This window comes from Terrapene carolina, unplaced genomic scaffold (assembly GCF_002925995.2).
Source record: "Terrapene carolina triunguis isolate 2854851 unplaced genomic scaffold, T_m_triunguis-2.0 Scaffold66, whole genome shotgun sequence".
Taxonomy (NCBI): domain Eukaryota; kingdom Metazoa; phylum Chordata; order Testudines; family Emydidae; genus Terrapene; species Terrapene triunguis.
In genome coordinates, this window is record NW_020664417.1 from 53058659 (window position 1) to 53075548 (window position 16890).

Genomic DNA, 16890 nt, shown 5'->3' on the forward strand with positions numbered 1-16890 from the left:
GATATAATGTTTGTGGAGGATTTCATTGTATCTTTTCATGAAGCTATTGATGTAATGATCCAGTGTTGGTTTCATCCATGGGGGCGGGGGGAGGGTGAGGGTGTCCAGTCAGATGATTCTTTTTTCTTATGACTGTCAGTGGGATTGTAGTAGTTGTGGGTGGCGGTGTCTTAATTGTGAAAGAATTCCTTGAGGCGGTGCATGGGTCTTACACATGCCTATCACGTGTGGTGTATTCATTCAGTGCATCAAAGCCCCAATAACAGCTATCTGAGTGAAACAGACAATCGTGCTCTCAAATGAACTCACACAGAAAAATGATAAAAGATAAAAACACCCTGTCACCTATGGGCAGACCCTTTTCACAAAGCAGTCACTCGGTATCTGATCTCTTAATACTTGTCCTCAAAGAAAACCGGCACAGTTCAAAAGTGAGCCTGGGAACTAAAATTCATAAGCCTGCTAGACATTAAAATCCTGGACTCAGCCGGGACACTGGTTTTATGGCTTATTACAACAATTTGTAATACTCCCACATCACACCCCTTATGCATCATAATTTAACTCTCAATTGCACAATTCTTTTTCAAGTGACTTCTTTCAGCGTGCTTACCCCTTATGCTTAACAATCTATCCCAACTTGTATTTAGTTCAGAGACTCTGATTTCCTTCCCCAGACCTGAAGAAGCGCTCTGTGTATCTCAAAAGCTTGTACCTTCTACAACAGAGGTTGGTCCAATAAAAGATATTACTTCACCTATCTTGTCTCTTTTATGAAATATGTATGCTAATTATTATTGCTTTTATATGAATCTCTATTGGTGCATGTTTCATCATGTAAGCTGCCTTTTCATTATATTGTTTCAGCAAAAAATCAACTAGAATTCTGTTGCCATATGCTGCGAGGAACAATAGACCCGAAAGAACCACCTACATATGAATATGTAAAGTTTATAGGAAATTTCAAGTCTTTGAATAATGGTAAGAAATGCTTCACTGTAATGTGGCCAAAATTAAAGGCACTTTCCGAAGATTTATACATTAGGAAAGGTTTGTGAAAACTTAGTGATAATATTTAAAATATTTTGGTATTTATTTTGAAAGATACTAGACTATGATACAGGTTGTGTTGTTTATACTTAGCATTACTGAAAAAATAATACTTCTTTATATTTGATATTATATTGTAGACAGTAATGTCTGAGCAGGTGAAAGTAAAATAAAAATAGTACCTTGCAGCTCTATAACTCCTTCCATTAAAGAGTGTTAATGTTTGTAAAACACTTTAATAAACATTTTACACAAGAGGAGACGTGAGGTAAAGAAAAAATTAGGCCAGTGTTTTTAAGTGCCTAAATCCATATCTAGGTACATTACTAATTAACGTGATTTTTTAGAGTTACTGAATACCTGCAGCTGTCATTGGCTTCCAGTGGGTTCAGAATTAGAACCTACATCTCCACCTTACACTCAGTCCTGTGCTTTAATCAACAATTATCCTTCATAGAACACTCAGAACAAAACCACAGCAGCTGTTGTTTTTTTTAATATTTAATTCAGAAGGGCAGGGGAATTTATCTCTTAACTGCATGGTTTTTCCTGCAGAGTATGAGATAAATTGAGCTCTCAAAGGATAAATGTGTGGATGAGGCTGCCTAAATTGTTATACGTTTTGTAAGCAAATAGTGTTATAAATATTCTGCATTTGGAAGACAGTACAGGAGATAGAAAAGTCCTAAATGCTGTAGAACTTACCAGTTTTGACATGAAAATTAACATAAAATATTCCATTAGGATATATTGTGTAACCCAAGTTATATCGGATTGGTATTATGTAGGAAAAAGATTTCAAGCAATGACGTTCTATAGGAGTGACTTATTTGTTCTCTACTGGCTGTCTATACTTGATCATGTAGGAGGATTAGTGGGCCCCTGCGTTGTTCCATCAATAAACTGGGTGATGTTATCTTGAGCTGAGCAAAGTCTAGAAAAGAAAGCCTTACCTAAGGATTCAAGAGAAAAAGGTTACTGTAATACTTTTCTCTCATGACTTCATTGGGGCTAAAAATGACAAAACCTGATGAAAAATTCAGAAATTTAAAACCATTTGTTAACAAGTAGTCTAAAATAACCTAATTAAAATAGGTATTAAGAAGCAATGCTATAGCTTTTATTGGTTTTCTAAAACCATCTGTTGTCCATGACTGTATTTAAGTAGCTGAACTCTAATTTTAGTTGTTAGAGAAGTCCCTTGCTGGTTTTGATAACATGGATATGACTAGTACTATTAAATTATATGCCACATGTATGTATTTTTAAATGTAGCTTTGCTCATAATTCATAGTAAATTTATAGTATCTTACAATAAGTTAATGTTGGGGGTTTTGCCAATTTGTGCCGTCGTGCACATTTTGTAACTAAGGCTATGTCTACACTACCACTTACATTGGTATTACTTATGTCACTCAGGGGTGTGAATAAGCCACCAGTGACCTAAGTGCCGGTGTGGACAGCACTATGTCTGTGGGAGAGTTTCTCCTGCCAACATAGTTACTGCTGCTCATTGGGGGTGGATTAATTAAGTCTATGGGAGAGCTCTCTCCCACTGGCCTAGAGCAGCAACGCTTGAGAGCTTACAATGGCGCAGCTGCATCGGTGTAGCTGTGCTGCTGTACGGTCTCTAGTATAGCCATAGCTTAACTCTTCTCCCTCTCCATCTTCCCCCCACCCCATCTCCTTCAGTCCCCAACTCAGCACACAACGGATATGAAGGAACTATCCAGCGGCCCCATCGGCCTTCATATGAAGACAGAGTTTGCTTTGTAGCTACAGTTAGGTTAGCTACACCTCAGTTTATCAAGGTACGTTTGGGATTTTCCTCTGCACAAGTGAAAACAAGTATTTACGACACTTGGTAAACACTTAAGTGTGCTCAGGTCATGAAACTTTTAATGTGACTATACCACTTTAAGTACTGCTACAAACTTTTGATCCAAAACAATGCAGACATCTGGTCTAAACTGCTTTCACCTAGGAGTGTCCTCCACATTGTTGACAATATCAGAGAAGTTTTTTGCAGTTCATTACAGTTTGAAATAACCTCAAAAGCCATTGATTTCAGTTCATATTCCAGTGTCATTAATATTGGGTTTGATTTTGATCTCACACCAGCATTACTCATTGAAGTCAGTTGAGTTATGCCAGTTTAGAGCTAGTGCAGTTGAGATCAGATTTTGGCTCAGTCTGCTTTAAATACATAAAAACAATGAAAGTGCCTAAAAAATAACTTTTAAAGCTACGTTCTTGTGGATTTATCTGCTTACTTTGAGTAAGTCTGAATTTCATAAGAGCTTCTAAATTAGAATAGAGCAGATCTGAGAGACTTGTTTGTTTGTTTGTTTGTTTTTTTAGGAAATGTGCACTGTTGAAGAACCCAATGAAGAGTTCACATCTAGACATAGCTTAGAATGGAAGTTCCTATTCTTGGATCACAGGTGCCATTCCTTATAATAAAGTAGTACATAGTAGCATTCTGGCTGTAATCTTTAGAATACGCTAATCAGCACTGACTATTCATAAACTGAGTTGGGATTTGTGTGGGTTTTTTTATTATTTTGGAGAACATGTTGTAAACATGAACTAGAATGAGACTGATTTTATTGTTTTTATATGTAAAAATAAAGTAACATTAACTTCTATATTAACTAGGGCACCTCCAATAATAGGCTATTTACCATTCGAAGTTCTGGGGACATCGGGCTACGATTACTATCATGTAGATGACCTAGAAAATCTGGCAAAATGTCACGAACACTGTAAGTAAATGTCAAAACTCGGTGCTACAAAAACCATCCTCAATTAAACATCTGTACGTTATGTGAAAGTCGTCTTAATTATACTGAATTGTGTGGAGAGGGCAGGATACTTACTGAAATCCTGCATCACTCAAGTGATACTTTCTGTGGCAAGACCACAGTTTCCTGCTACAAAATGTTTATGGTTAATTTATATACAGGCTCCTGAGACGTGGTCTCATACCACAGCCTTCTAATATAAAGAAATTACAAAATCATGGCTGCTGTAGCTGAAAAAATTTGTAATATAACTTATTGAAAAGCCTTCTTTTCCATTGTGTGTAGTACTTGAAATAGAAGTTCCTCTTTTTCTTATCTTGTTTTTAGTCATTATCCTAGTGTCAATCAGATTCAGGTGAAGATCTCTTAGTTTAGATTTAGTGAATAATATAAATAATTGAATTACTACTGCGTCACAGAATTCACATAACATGTGAAAGCAAAGAAGTCTTATTTTTTTTTTTATCTTCTAGTAATGCAATACGGGAAAGGGAAGTCATGTTATTACAGGTTCCTGACAAAGGGGCAGCAGTGGATTTGGCTACAAACACATTACTATATTACTTATCATCAGTGGAATTCCAGGCCAGAGTTTATTGTCTGTACACACACTGTAGTAAGGTAACAGTTGTTTTTTTATTAATTTTAGAGAAGCTCTCTTAACTGGCAACTGTATTGCTGATGTTTTTAAAACATTGGAAAGATTTAACTAATAGTAGTTTGCAAAAACATTGTGAAGCCTCCTGAGTGTTTATACCCTTTATTCCATGAGTAAAACAGCATGTCTGAGGAGGTCACATTTTAAGACATTATTGTAAAAAACATTTAGACGAGATATAATAAATGTGGTTTGTTCTTTTATAGTTATGCAGAAGTTCGAGCAGAAAGAAGGCGAGAACTTGGTATTGAAGAGTCTCTTCCAGAGATAGCAGCAAATAAAGTGAGCTTCCTAACTTTTTTTTATATAGTGTCCCTTTGTACTGCTGTATATTTGATTTTTTTTAATCAAAGGTAGGAAAGTTTTTATCCTCTGCTGCTACAGCTAATGCGATGCTTTTTAACTATGAAATATTATCTCATGACTAAGAAGATGTAGGAAAGGTGACTGCTTCACAACGTACAACCTTGGAGTTCTCCTTTATTATTTTTAGGTTTATTAATGTATTACATAGCATACAGAGGCCCCAGTTAGGATTGGGGCCCCAAAGTGTTAAATACAGATACAAAGATTGATGTAGTCCCTTCCAGCTGAAAAAACAAGGAACAGATAAGGGAGGGAGAGGGAGGGAAATCAGCAGAAGGGGACAGTATAGCTCCATCACATGGCCTCCACCCACTTCTCAGGAGCATCCAGAAGTCTTTCTGGATGAATACCCTCCCGATGAGACTCTGAAGGTGTTCAGGATATTGGGCCTCAGAAAGGTAAGTCAGGGGCAGGCACTCATGATGTGCTCCCTTGGTAGTCTGGCAAATTTCCCAGTGGAAATCTGCTGCTTATGGCACAACTAACTATGCCTGCATGGCTTCTCGCTCCTCCAAGAGAGAAATAGAGTTAACAGCAGTAGGAAGTGAGTTACGTTGCTGGAGAGGGAAGGAAGTCTGTGCAGCAGCACAGGACTGGCACAGAACTCAGAGTTTCAGAATTTGCCTGCATATCTTTGGACTCTGGGTTTTCATGGCTTTGTCTCGCCTTTCTTTACATGGTACGAACCCAATAAATGGAAATTCCATAAACTTAAACTTCTAGAGTATAAAAGGACAAAACTTTTTCTGCAGATTTATCTTTCAGGGGGTTGATTGGGTCAGATGTTTGTTTAATTTGCTAAGCTGTGTTTGCCAACTGAAATATTTATTGTCTGTGCTGAACCATCAAATAAAATGATTTTTATTTGTACCCCTTCAGAATCAGGACTCCGGATCTGATAATCATATAAACACGGTCAGCCTCAAAGAAGCATTGGAAAGATTTGATCACAGCGGTACACCTTCTGCTTCCTCCAGGAGTTCGAGGAAATCTTCGCATACTGCAGTCTCAGATCCATCATGTAAGTGCTAACCATTGAAAACGTAATTGCCTTATAAGGGGAGACTGTATCTGTCCTTTTTTGCTGTGTTTTTATTGAAATAATGCATTTTAAAACTTTTAAAATATTTTATTAATAATATATCTGAATGAAACACTAAATTTAAAAATGTCCCTCTCGATGGCTTAACTACCAGTAGTGCAGCAGCCTGAGGGCACCAGGTTTATCCAGAGAGTTCTACATTTAAATGTTGCCCAGTAGAAACCCATTGAAACATCTGATATTAAAATAAAATCTTATTTCATACTATCAGGCCTATACAATTGATAGAAATGTACTTTTGAAAAATTTGCCTGAAGCTTTCACTCAGGCAAAACTCCCTTTGACTTCTTCGTGTATGGAGTTACAGGATCAGGCTTATCATTAATATTATTAACAAAATGTGTTTTCACTTTTACATTGATCATCATTAGCAACACCAACAAAGATGACAATGGACACTAGCACTCCTCCAAGACAAAACTTATCTGGTCATGAAAAGACTGCACCAAGGAGGTCATCACTTAGTAGTCAGGTAACTCTTCAAAGGAGAGCCTCTGTGTAAAATCCATTTATTTCACTTGTAAATTAAAATGTTTAAATCTACAGTAAACTTTACATTTTTTTCCTTAAAGCATAGAGTTTGAACTGGAAGTGAAAACATTTTCAGTCTGGCTACTTGATTGCTAAGATTGCATGATCAAGGTTACTTACACAAACGCTTATGCAGGTGTTTAATTTTACATGTTAAACTAAATGTGACTACTCACATGCATATAGTTAGGGTCCTACCAAATTCATGGTCCATTTTGGTCAATTTCATGGTCATAGGATTTTTAAAGTAGTCAGTTTCACAGATTCAGATGTTTGCATCTGAAATTTCACAGTGTTGTAACTGGGGGGGTCCTGACCCAAAGGGGGGGTCATGGGGAGGGGATCACGGGATTGTCATCCTTACTTCTGTGCTGCTGCTGGCAGGGGCGCTGCCTTCAGAGCTGGGCGGCCAGAGAGCAGCAGCTGCCGACTGGGAGCCCAGCTCTAACGCCAGCGCTGCCGTCAGCAGCAGCACAGAATTGAGGGTCGCAGGGTATGGAGGGGGCTGTCGCTTTTGGAGGGTGCAGGATCAGCCTTATCGGTAGACTATCGCCCAGGGCCCCATGGTCAGGGGGGCGCTGTTCCTCCCACACACACACACAGCCAGCTCAAGGCCCCTTTAGCCCCTGAGCACTGTGCCTGGAGCTGGGGAGGGGCAGGACTGGGGGCACCACCGCCAGGGTCTCCTACCATGCACCGGGCTCCAGCTGCTAGTCCTAGTGGGGCTGAGGAGGGATGGGACTTCCTCTTCCCCTTCCTGAGGCCAGGTCAAACCCACCTCCAGGAGTGTGCCACCCTTACTTCAGCACTGCCTTCAGAGCTGGACTCCCAGCCAGCAGCTGTGGAGCTTCCTGCAGCCAGGGGAGGTTCCCAGAGGTGGGTCTGACCCAGCCCTGGGGGTGGCCCCTGCAGGGGAAGAGGAAGTCCCAGCCCAGCCAGGACTAGCATCTGGAGCCCAGCGCACAGTAGGAGCCCGCCTTCCCTACAGTAGCCAGATTTCTTGGGGGAAATGAGATTTCATGGTCCATGATGCATTTTTCATGGCTGTGAATTTGTTAGGGCCCTACATATAGGCCCCTACATGTGTTCATTGGGTGGTCGCCTCCCATAACCCCCATCAGGGCCTTCGGGCAAGCCTGAAATTGAACCCCTGCCTCAGTGTCCCCGTTCAAGGGGCTTCTTGAGTAAGTCTCAAACACTTTTGTCTATTCATACACCTCCTCAGGGTCTGGTTTATTAAATTAATAAACATTCAAAATAAAATTATCAAGTCCTTCCTCAAGTTCATTGGTTTACCCCATTATCAGGTCACTTCCAGACAGGGCCGTCCTTAGGATTTATGGTGCCCTAGGCGGGATTATTAAACTGGTGCCCCTGTGCCTGACTTGCTCTTAACATCACAAACATAAGCTTACAATATTAGAAAACTTGCCACATGCACGTTATTAAACCCAGTTTAACTTAATTAAGCACACTGTAATGCTGATGGACTAGCACTAAAGAAGTAGTGCTATAGAAAAAATTCTGATTTGACAGAATGATGCAAATAATATAATTTTTTAAATTTGTCAACATTTTATTGGAAATTTGTATGAAGAGGTATTGAAACCAGGATTTGTTTTTAATTAAAAGCAATCTTTCTGGCTTTTTTGGCTGCAAAATCAGTAATAATGTCATTGTATGACAAAGACAAAGTGATGTCTTGTTCGATTGCAAGAATAGCAAGACCAGTCAAGTGTTCCTGACTCATTGTAGAGCGGAGATAGTTTTTAATGAGCTTTAGTTTTGAGAAACTCCGTTCTCCTGATGCTACTGTTACAGGAATTGTCAGTAGAATACGAGTGGCAATGTATACATTAGGATACATGTCAACAAGTTTGGTGGTATGAATAAACGACAATGTCCATCACTGATTTTGCATGTGGCAACATTGGTGACAATGTACTCAAATCTTCGTTCAGTTCAAGTCCATTTAAATCAAAACTATCACCATGCTTCAGGAGGCTCTCTAGGTTCTTGCACTGTGACCTTGAGCTATGGGGCAGCAGCCGGAACCCCAGAGCAGAGGTGGGCTGAGCCCACCGCTGCGTGCCATCAAAAATCAGCTCACATGCCACCTTTGGCACATATGCCGTAGGTTGCCGACCCCTGCTCTATACACTAGTAAGGAGATGAGCATATTACAGTTGTTGGAGGGCTCTATTTAGCAGTAACAGGGCTATAGGAAAGTCAGTCAACATTTTTTGTTTCTCTGATGAAAACTGGCCCACTCCCTGCCCCATACCAAACTTGTCACAAATAATTGTCAACAACTTAATTTTCTGTTTTTGGCTAAGATATTGATTTTTTTAAAAAAAATATTGAAATTGAATTCAGGATTGTTAGCAAGCATTTTTGGCAAACAAAGTTGTTAAATGACAATCTAAATGGCAACACAATACTGCTTTCATGCTTGGCTCACCCCCCAGCCTGCTGGTCCAACAGCTGCAGTAGAGGAGGAGATAGGTGGAAAACTGCAGGACCCCAAAATCCACCTCTTGGGGTGCATAGTAGCAACAGCAGCAGAAAACCCTCAGGTCCGATCACACACCAATGGTCACCATTGCCAGCCCAATGGACCATGGTGAAGTTAGCACAGCATCTGATCCCAGGGACGGGGCACCCATGGAGCCACAGCAGTTCATCCTGCCCTGTGCAGCTCCCCCCGGATGAGATGGATCGCTGCCAGCCCAGGGGAGAGACGCGCTCCCCAGCTAGGGTGACCAGATGTCCTGATTTTATAGGGCCAGTCCCGATATTTGGGGCTTTGTCTTATATAGGCACCAATTACTCCCACCTAGGGTGACCAAACAGCAAGTGTGAAAAATCAGGACAGGGGGTGGGGGGGTAATAGGAGCCTATATAAGAAAAAGACCCAAAAATTGGGACTGTCCCTATAAAAGTGGGACATCTGCTCACCCTACCTCAACCCCGGTCCTGATTTTTCGCACATGCTATCTGGTCACCCTATCCCCAGCCCAGCCGTGTGTGACCATTCCAATCTTGACTGGCTGCTGAGGAAGTGAGTTACTTTCACTTTCATTCCTTCCCCCGCCCCCCAGCACCTCACCCAACCCAGCCCTGCCGGAGGGGAGGGGGAAGAGAGAGAGAGGGGTGCTCCTGGGGGGGGGGGAGAAGAATGGACGTTATGGGGGACAACAAAGGATACTGGTGCAAGAGCCGCCGAGCCTGCCTCACCTCACGCTGGGGGAAAGTCACACTCACAGGTGAGTTCCTTCTCCCACCCGTACCCCTACCCTTCCCAGAGACCCCAGCAGCCAATCCCCTCCCTCAGACTGTGCTGCATTTGGCTCTCTCTAGGACCCAGCAGCCCTGCTCTTACATGCTCCACTGCTTCCCGTCTGTCCGGGCTCCTGGTAGAGCGGTGCCCCCAGGTAGCGTGGTGCCCTAGGCGGCTGCCTGTTCTGCCTATGGCTAAGGACGGCCCTGCTTCCAGACCTTTCTGACCTGTAGTCTCAATCCCCAAGTTCCAGGTTTCTCTGATGGAGCCTACTTGTTCCCAGCAGCCTCTCTAGTGCATTCTGGTCTCCCTGAGAATTCTCGCTCTGCAGTCTTCTGCTGCATTTTTATAGGTGAATGAGTTGGTCCTTGCTCAGGTGTGCTTCCTTATTAACTAGGGTTGACTGTCTCCAGACCTCTAGCCCTTAAAGGGCCAAGCCACCCTGTTGCAACATGCATAAATCTGTGCTTTCTTTCTCATACAGTTTTTCATAAACTAGGTATAACCCATCCAATAACAAAGTTATGGAAAAGTTTCATATAGTTCTTGAAACCCTGATAATATTAGAAAATCCCATATATGCCCTCTGCTATGAGCTATTCATTGACTGTGATTTGAGGTGGGTTTATTGTTGGTTTGAGATGATTAGTAGAGGAATAAAAAGATGCTGTCAACTTAAAAATGTTTGAAAACAGGTATCTTTACTTACTAACACCACCTTTCAAATTATTACAGTTCTGAAATTCCCATTTCCCTTTCACTATTTGTATTCTTTATTTATTTCTGACATATATCATAACTTGAACAAAGATACACCCCATGTAATCACTTGTAGCTGCATGTTCACAGTGCTGCAATATTTCGGTTTCAAACATCGCAGGGAGCATTTACTTGCGTAAAGACTATTATCCCCTTGAAATATTAAAATAAATGTAGACACATTTCTGTTGGCCTTGTGTTATATAAAAGTGTGTTTTAACAAAATGTACTGTTGTGCCATCTTGGAATTGACAGTTTTTCTTAAATAATTTAGTTATATCTAGTGTGAGACAAGTTCTGTTGGATAATTATGGTATGCTTTTAAATCTTAGTCCTTAAACGCCCAGTCTGTTGGACAACCATTAGCACAGCCAATGATGTCTCAACCTGCAACTTTGCAGATCCAGCCAGGCATGTCCCAGGTATGAATTAGTTTTGTATATTTATTGTCTGGCTCTTTCAGCAAATAACCCCATTTTGGAATAGGGCATTAAGGACTTTCTCATTAACTGAACTGTGTGATAGAAGTTTATTTTATGCAAAGTCATCTTTACTTGCATTCTCTCTTGTGCCTAATTAAGGTAAACTTCTTCTTAAATGTCCACATGACATAAATTGTCACTGTTAAAAGTTAAAATCCGTTTTAAAAATCCAGACGTAAGTATAAAATCAGATTAATATTGAATTCATGCTCTGGCGGGAAGGAGGGGAGATGCACAATGTACTGGCATGGCAATGGGGATCTGTAGTAGCCTATATGGCTTTTGTCCTGGTTATCTAAGAGACTGTATCCTCCATGCCCTGTCCTGACAGTTGAAGTCAGCTTATGCTGACAGTCCCTAGAGATATACAGCTGAGTTTTTGTGTCTTCAGGCCACATTGTAAACCCATCTAATTGCTCAGGCTTTTTGCTTAGAGGTTGACCTGGGTGCAGGGCAGTTGTGTGTTTGTGTGTGTCTTTTGTTTGTTTGCGTTATTTTGTTGAGAGTTCTCTAAACATTAAATGTATGTGTCAATCTCAGAACTTTTCACAACTAAGTAATTGTGCCTAGAGCAGTGCTCCCCAAACTGTCGGATGTGCCCCCTCCTGGGGGACGGGGGCGGAGAAACGTTTTTGGGGGGGGCGCGTGGTAGGGCCCTGCACTGGGGGTGGGGATGGAGCACCACCCAGCCCTGTTCTGCCCCCAGACCAGCTTCAATCCCAGCCACAGCTCCACTCTGCTCCCTGCTCTGCCCCAGCCACAGCTCCGCTCTGCTCCCTGCTTCATCCCCAGCCCAGCTCCGGCCCCAGCTGCAACTCCACTCCGCCTCCTGCCTTGCCCCCAGCCCAGCTTCAACCTCAGCCACAGCTCCACTCTGCCCCCAGCTCTAGCCCCAGACGCAGTTCCACTCCGCCCCATGCTCTGCCCCCAGCTCTGCTCTGCCCTCATTCCATCTCCGCCCCCCAGGCTAGCTCCCCTCAAGCTCCAGCTCCTCCCCTATCCTCAGTTATGCCCCCAGCTCCACCTTCAGGCCAACCTCCTCTGGTGAGCCAATTGTGCAGTAATGGAGGGGGCACAGACAGGTTCCATTACTGGTAACGGGGGTGCGAGAGGAAAAGTTTGGGCACCACTGGCCTAGAGATTGTGAGAGACAACAAGCTGTAGCATGTTACTAGATAGGGCTTGGTTCCCATTGCTACTATGAAGGGATGATTTACCTTTTGTAGGTCAAGTTTGTCTGTTTCTGATTCAAACTCTTTTAACCTATACATTGCTCTGCAGCCTATGTTCCAGTTCTCAGCCCAATTGGGAGCCATGCAGCACCTAAAGGACCAGTTGGAGCAAAGAACACGAATGATAGAGGCAAATATTCATCGGCAGCAAGAAGAGTTGCGTAAGATTCAAGAACAGCTTCAAATGGTCCATGGTCAAGGGCTTCAGGTGAGTTACAATTGGATTAACACTGACTTCTTAGTAGGGACTTAAATGACTTTCTGTGTGCTGAACTGCACCAATCTAGTCAAAATGGATGATATTGGTAAAGCCCTGCCTTATAGATTGTTGCTACAGACAGTCAATTTCCAGGGAAGAAATTATGTATAGTATTTGGATCTGTCAGTTATAAGATTATTTTCCCATCATTGACTTCATTTCACTAAACTGCTGGAGATACTGGAAAGAGAAACGCAGTTTCTAATTAATGTTGTCTTTTTCAAAATTTTGTACAAGTTGTCTTTGTGCTTCTGTTTAAATGCAAACCTTAAACTAAATATGTAGGGATCTAATTCTCTTCACACCAGAGTAACACTACTGTATCTCTGTTAAATATTGAATGGCGTTATTCCAGAACGAAAGAGATTTTAATCGTGCATTATCCATTGCTTATAGTACATCCATAAAGCCTCTGACACTTACAATTAAACAATATTTCTGTCTTTAATTGTTTTTCAAAGGTATTGTATTAAGAATTTTTAGTAATACTTTAAACAATCAATAGTTTGTTTTAAAAAAACTAATTTGTGGATTTTCTTAAAGATGTTTTTGCAGCAATCAACTCCTGGATTAAACTTTGGTTCTGTGCAGCTTACTTCTGGAAACTCTTCTAACATTCAGCAGCTTACACCAATAAACATGCAAGGTCAAGTTGTTCAGGCTAATCAAATTCAAGGCGGAATGAACACTGGGCATATTAGTACTCAGCACATGATACAGCAACAGCCTTTGCAGAGTACAGCAACACAGGTAAAGTTTGTCATAAGTACCTATGCTAGGTAGTATAATCACACGGAACCAAAATTGAAACCCATTATGGGCCTGCCTGATCCTGCAGTGATTCTATATAGAGAATTTCCATTGAAGTCAATGTAAATTTGAATGTGTAAGAAACACAGGTTCATGCCCTAAATGCTTAGGGTTGAAATAGATTTTGTTTTCTCTGTCAGGAAAAGGCTTAGATTTTATAGTCTTCTCTTGATAGAAGAATTATCAAGTGTAAATGATGAGCAGTGAATAACAAGTAGTTCTTTTGGAAGGACCCAGCTGTGACGGGTTGGATCACAGAAACCCCCTTGGGAGCTGCCACCCCATGTGCCAAGACTACTTCTACCCCTGCTTTCCCTGCCAGCTCGGGACTCCAGCACCCTGTCTTGCTGAGCCAGACACTCCCGTCTACTCCAACACAGACCCAGGGTCTGAATTACTTGCCCCACTGCCAATGGGGTCTAAACCCAAATAAATCCGTTTTACCCTGTATAAAGCTTATACGGGGTAATCTCATAAATTGTTCGCCCTCTATAACACTGATAGAGAGATATGCACTGTTGTTCGCTCCCCCAGGTATTAATACATACTGAGTTAATTAATAAGTAAAAAGTGATTTTATTAAATACAGAAAGTAGGATTGAAGTGGTTCCAAGTAGTAACAGACAGAACAAAGTAAGTCACCAAGCAAAATAAAATAAAATGCGCAAATCTGTGTCTAATCAAACTGAATACAGATAAGATCCTCACCAGTTCCAGAATGCTCCCTTTTACAGACTAATCTCCTTTTGCCTGGATCCAGCAATCACTCACATCCCTTGCAGTCACTGCCCTTTGTTCCAGTTTCTTCCAAGTATCCTGGGGGAAGGTGGGAGAGAACATCCCTAGTTCTTTATTCCTACCACCCTCGAAAGCCTTTTGTCATGGTGACCTATGTTGCCTTCAGTCCCAATAAAGTGCCTTCATAGAGCTCACTAAAGCTGATTGGACTAGTGCAAAGTGACGTGCTCTCTGTCTTCCCCTCACCCCAACACTTCCAGGGACTGAGCATGCTTACACCTGCAGTTCTGCCTGGCCCATCATTCCACCTTCTTGTGCAGTTCTCCTAATGTTACAAGAGTTTTGGAAGAGGAGCATGGGACTGGGAGTGAGAAACTCCTGGATCCTAATCCTGGCACTAACACTTACTCACTGCATGGTCTGGGACAAATAATTTAACCTTTGTTTGCTCATCTGTAAAAACTGGGATAATATATATTCACATAACTCACAAAGATGTTGTAGGACTGGATTAATTATTTTGTACAGTGTTTTGAGAGTATAAATCATATATAAGAACATTTAGTATTAGCAATAATTAACTATTAGTGTACAGCATTGTTATTTATGCCCGCAAAGCAAGCTGTGCCTTCTCTGTGTTTGAAAGGGGTGTTTATTTTTACATTTTTACAGCTGTATTCAATTAATTTATTACATATTTTTCTTTCTTAGCATACTCAGCAAAATATACTTAGTGGGCACAATCAACAGACTTCTCTTACCAGTCAGTCACAGAATACACTTTCAGCCCCCTTATATAACACTATGGTGATTTCCCAGCCAACGACAGGAAATGTGGTCCAGATTCCATCTAGTTTACCACAAAACAACAACCAGAGTGCTGCAGTAACTACTTTCACCCAGGATAGACAGATCAGGTAAATATAAAGGAGCAATATTCATTCAGATGATTTTGCTAGAGCTTTCTGTGCTTTAGTAGTCACCAGATCTTATGGAAAAGGAGACAAAAGTTAAACCAAAAATTTCATGCAGTTTTACTTAGTGTAGGCATGTGCACGTGCTGTAGTCTGAGGACCAAACTTGCAAAGAGATACTCCTGTAATTCCATTAAAACTCATGGTGTTGAGGCACTGGTGGAGGGGTGGGCCTTTGAGGGCAACATGTAGCCCATTGCGCTTGAATTTGTTTCGTTTGTATTAAGCAAAGGAAAAATTGGTTTGTCTTGAATGACCCTGTCAGTGATAAACTGGCACTTACCTAATCAGATTGATACAGGAAAGTTCATCCAGTGTATGTGAAGCAGAATTTTTTTTCCAAACTAAGCTGATAGGACGTTCTGATGTCTTTTTTCCTTTAACAGATTTTCTCAAGGTCAGCAGCTTGTCACAAAATTAGTCACTGCCCCTGTAGCATGTGGAGCGGTAATGGTACCAAGCACTATGTTTATGGGGCAGGTGGTGACTGCCTACCCCACTTTTGCTGCACAACAGCAGCAGCCACAGACATTATCAATAACGCAGCAGCAGCAACAGAGTCAGCAAGAGCAGCAACAGCAGCTCAGTACAGTTCAGCAATCGGCTCAAGCTCAGCTGCCGCAGCACCCGCAGCAGTTCTTACAGGTAATGCAGCGCTGTCTAGAAATCTGTCAGATTGTACAAACTTTCAGATAGTGACGTAAACAGGTTCAGTATATACTGCAAGTTTGATGACTGAGAATGTTATTTAAATAAACAACCTTGTTAATCTCAGACAAGCGATGTGCATGGGAGGAGGTTCTTTCATAGACCTTATTTAAAGTCTCTTGCAATCTTTATTGTCAGGTTCACAAATAAGAACTGCACTTAAATAAATCTGTTTCCCACCCTATGGGCATTAGAGTACACTAGGAGTGGGACATGGAGAGAAACAATAGGGACAGGAATAATTGTCACACTGGGTCCACCTCATCTCACCATAAACATGCATGCCTGATTCTAAGTAAAGGGGCAGGCATCACTTTGTAAACCTCTCATTTTCCCTCCAGTTGCCATGGTGGCCCACAATGCAAGAAGGTGTGATCTGACTAAGGAGGCAGCATGCCAGCCTAAGTGTCTTTTCTCTGCTTCTGTGTAGCTGCAGGAGCACATGCTGCCTGGACCTCAGGGAAATACCAGTGGATGCCTGAGCAGCAATAGCCTTCTCATGAGTAAGGAGAGAAGAAGCCACCATGGGGGAGAGGAGAGATTGGATCAGAAAGAAAAGAGAGGGTGCAGGGAAGGAGGAACAGATTGAAAATAACAAAAGAGCAAAACAGAAAATACGTACTAAAAATAAGAGAAATCAAAAAAAGACTGAAGAGGGGGAAAGAGGAGGTAGAATGGACTAGTAAAAGGAGAGGCAGCAGTGACCTTGCAGAACTAGTGTACTGGAATGTGTCTCACAGGAAGGCCTAGGGAAGGGGGCATGCCAGTTGCCAGTCCATTAGAGGGGCAATCTGCTACAACAAAAACTTTGGGAACCATTGAAGTAGAGACACAGTCAACCTATTTGGACCTGAAATTTTGCCTTCTTTTAAAGGAAGATAATCCCTTACAGCATCCCTAACTAGTTTTTGTATATATGTGTGGTCATTCTGTTAAAAGAATGTTAAAATTGCAAATTAAATTCTTGAAATGTCAAAGTTCAAGTTAAAAGTAACAGAGGGTCCTGTGGCACCTTTAAGACTAACAGAAGTATTGGGAGCATAAGCTTTCGTGGGTAAGAACCTCACTTCTTCAGATGCAAGAAGTGAAGAAGTTCTTGCATCTGAAGAAGTGAGGTTCTTACCCACGAAAGCTTAT

General features: G+C 41.6%; 1 protein-coding gene across 1 annotated transcript in view; it reads left to right on the plus strand.

Moving 5' to 3' along the window:
* CLOCK (clock circadian regulator) overlaps nucleotides 1-16890 on the plus strand; it is a 44136-nt gene that overhangs the window by 21401 nt on the left and 5845 nt on the right. Inside the window, exons 7-19 of the mRNA XM_029910619.1 lie at nucleotides 868-981; nucleotides 2743-2861; nucleotides 3412-3494; nucleotides 3709-3815; nucleotides 4328-4475; nucleotides 4719-4794; nucleotides 5758-5899; nucleotides 6352-6452; nucleotides 10883-10972; nucleotides 12314-12472; nucleotides 13067-13273; nucleotides 14783-14988; nucleotides 15432-15690. Coding sequence (XP_029766479.1) covers nucleotides 868-981; nucleotides 2743-2861; nucleotides 3412-3494; nucleotides 3709-3815; nucleotides 4328-4475; nucleotides 4719-4794; nucleotides 5758-5899; nucleotides 6352-6452; nucleotides 10883-10972; nucleotides 12314-12472; nucleotides 13067-13273; nucleotides 14783-14988; nucleotides 15432-15690 — 1811 coding nt within the window. The remainder of the gene's footprint in view (nucleotides 1-867; nucleotides 982-2742; nucleotides 2862-3411; nucleotides 3495-3708; nucleotides 3816-4327; nucleotides 4476-4718; nucleotides 4795-5757; nucleotides 5900-6351; nucleotides 6453-10882; nucleotides 10973-12313; nucleotides 12473-13066; nucleotides 13274-14782; nucleotides 14989-15431; nucleotides 15691-16890) is intronic.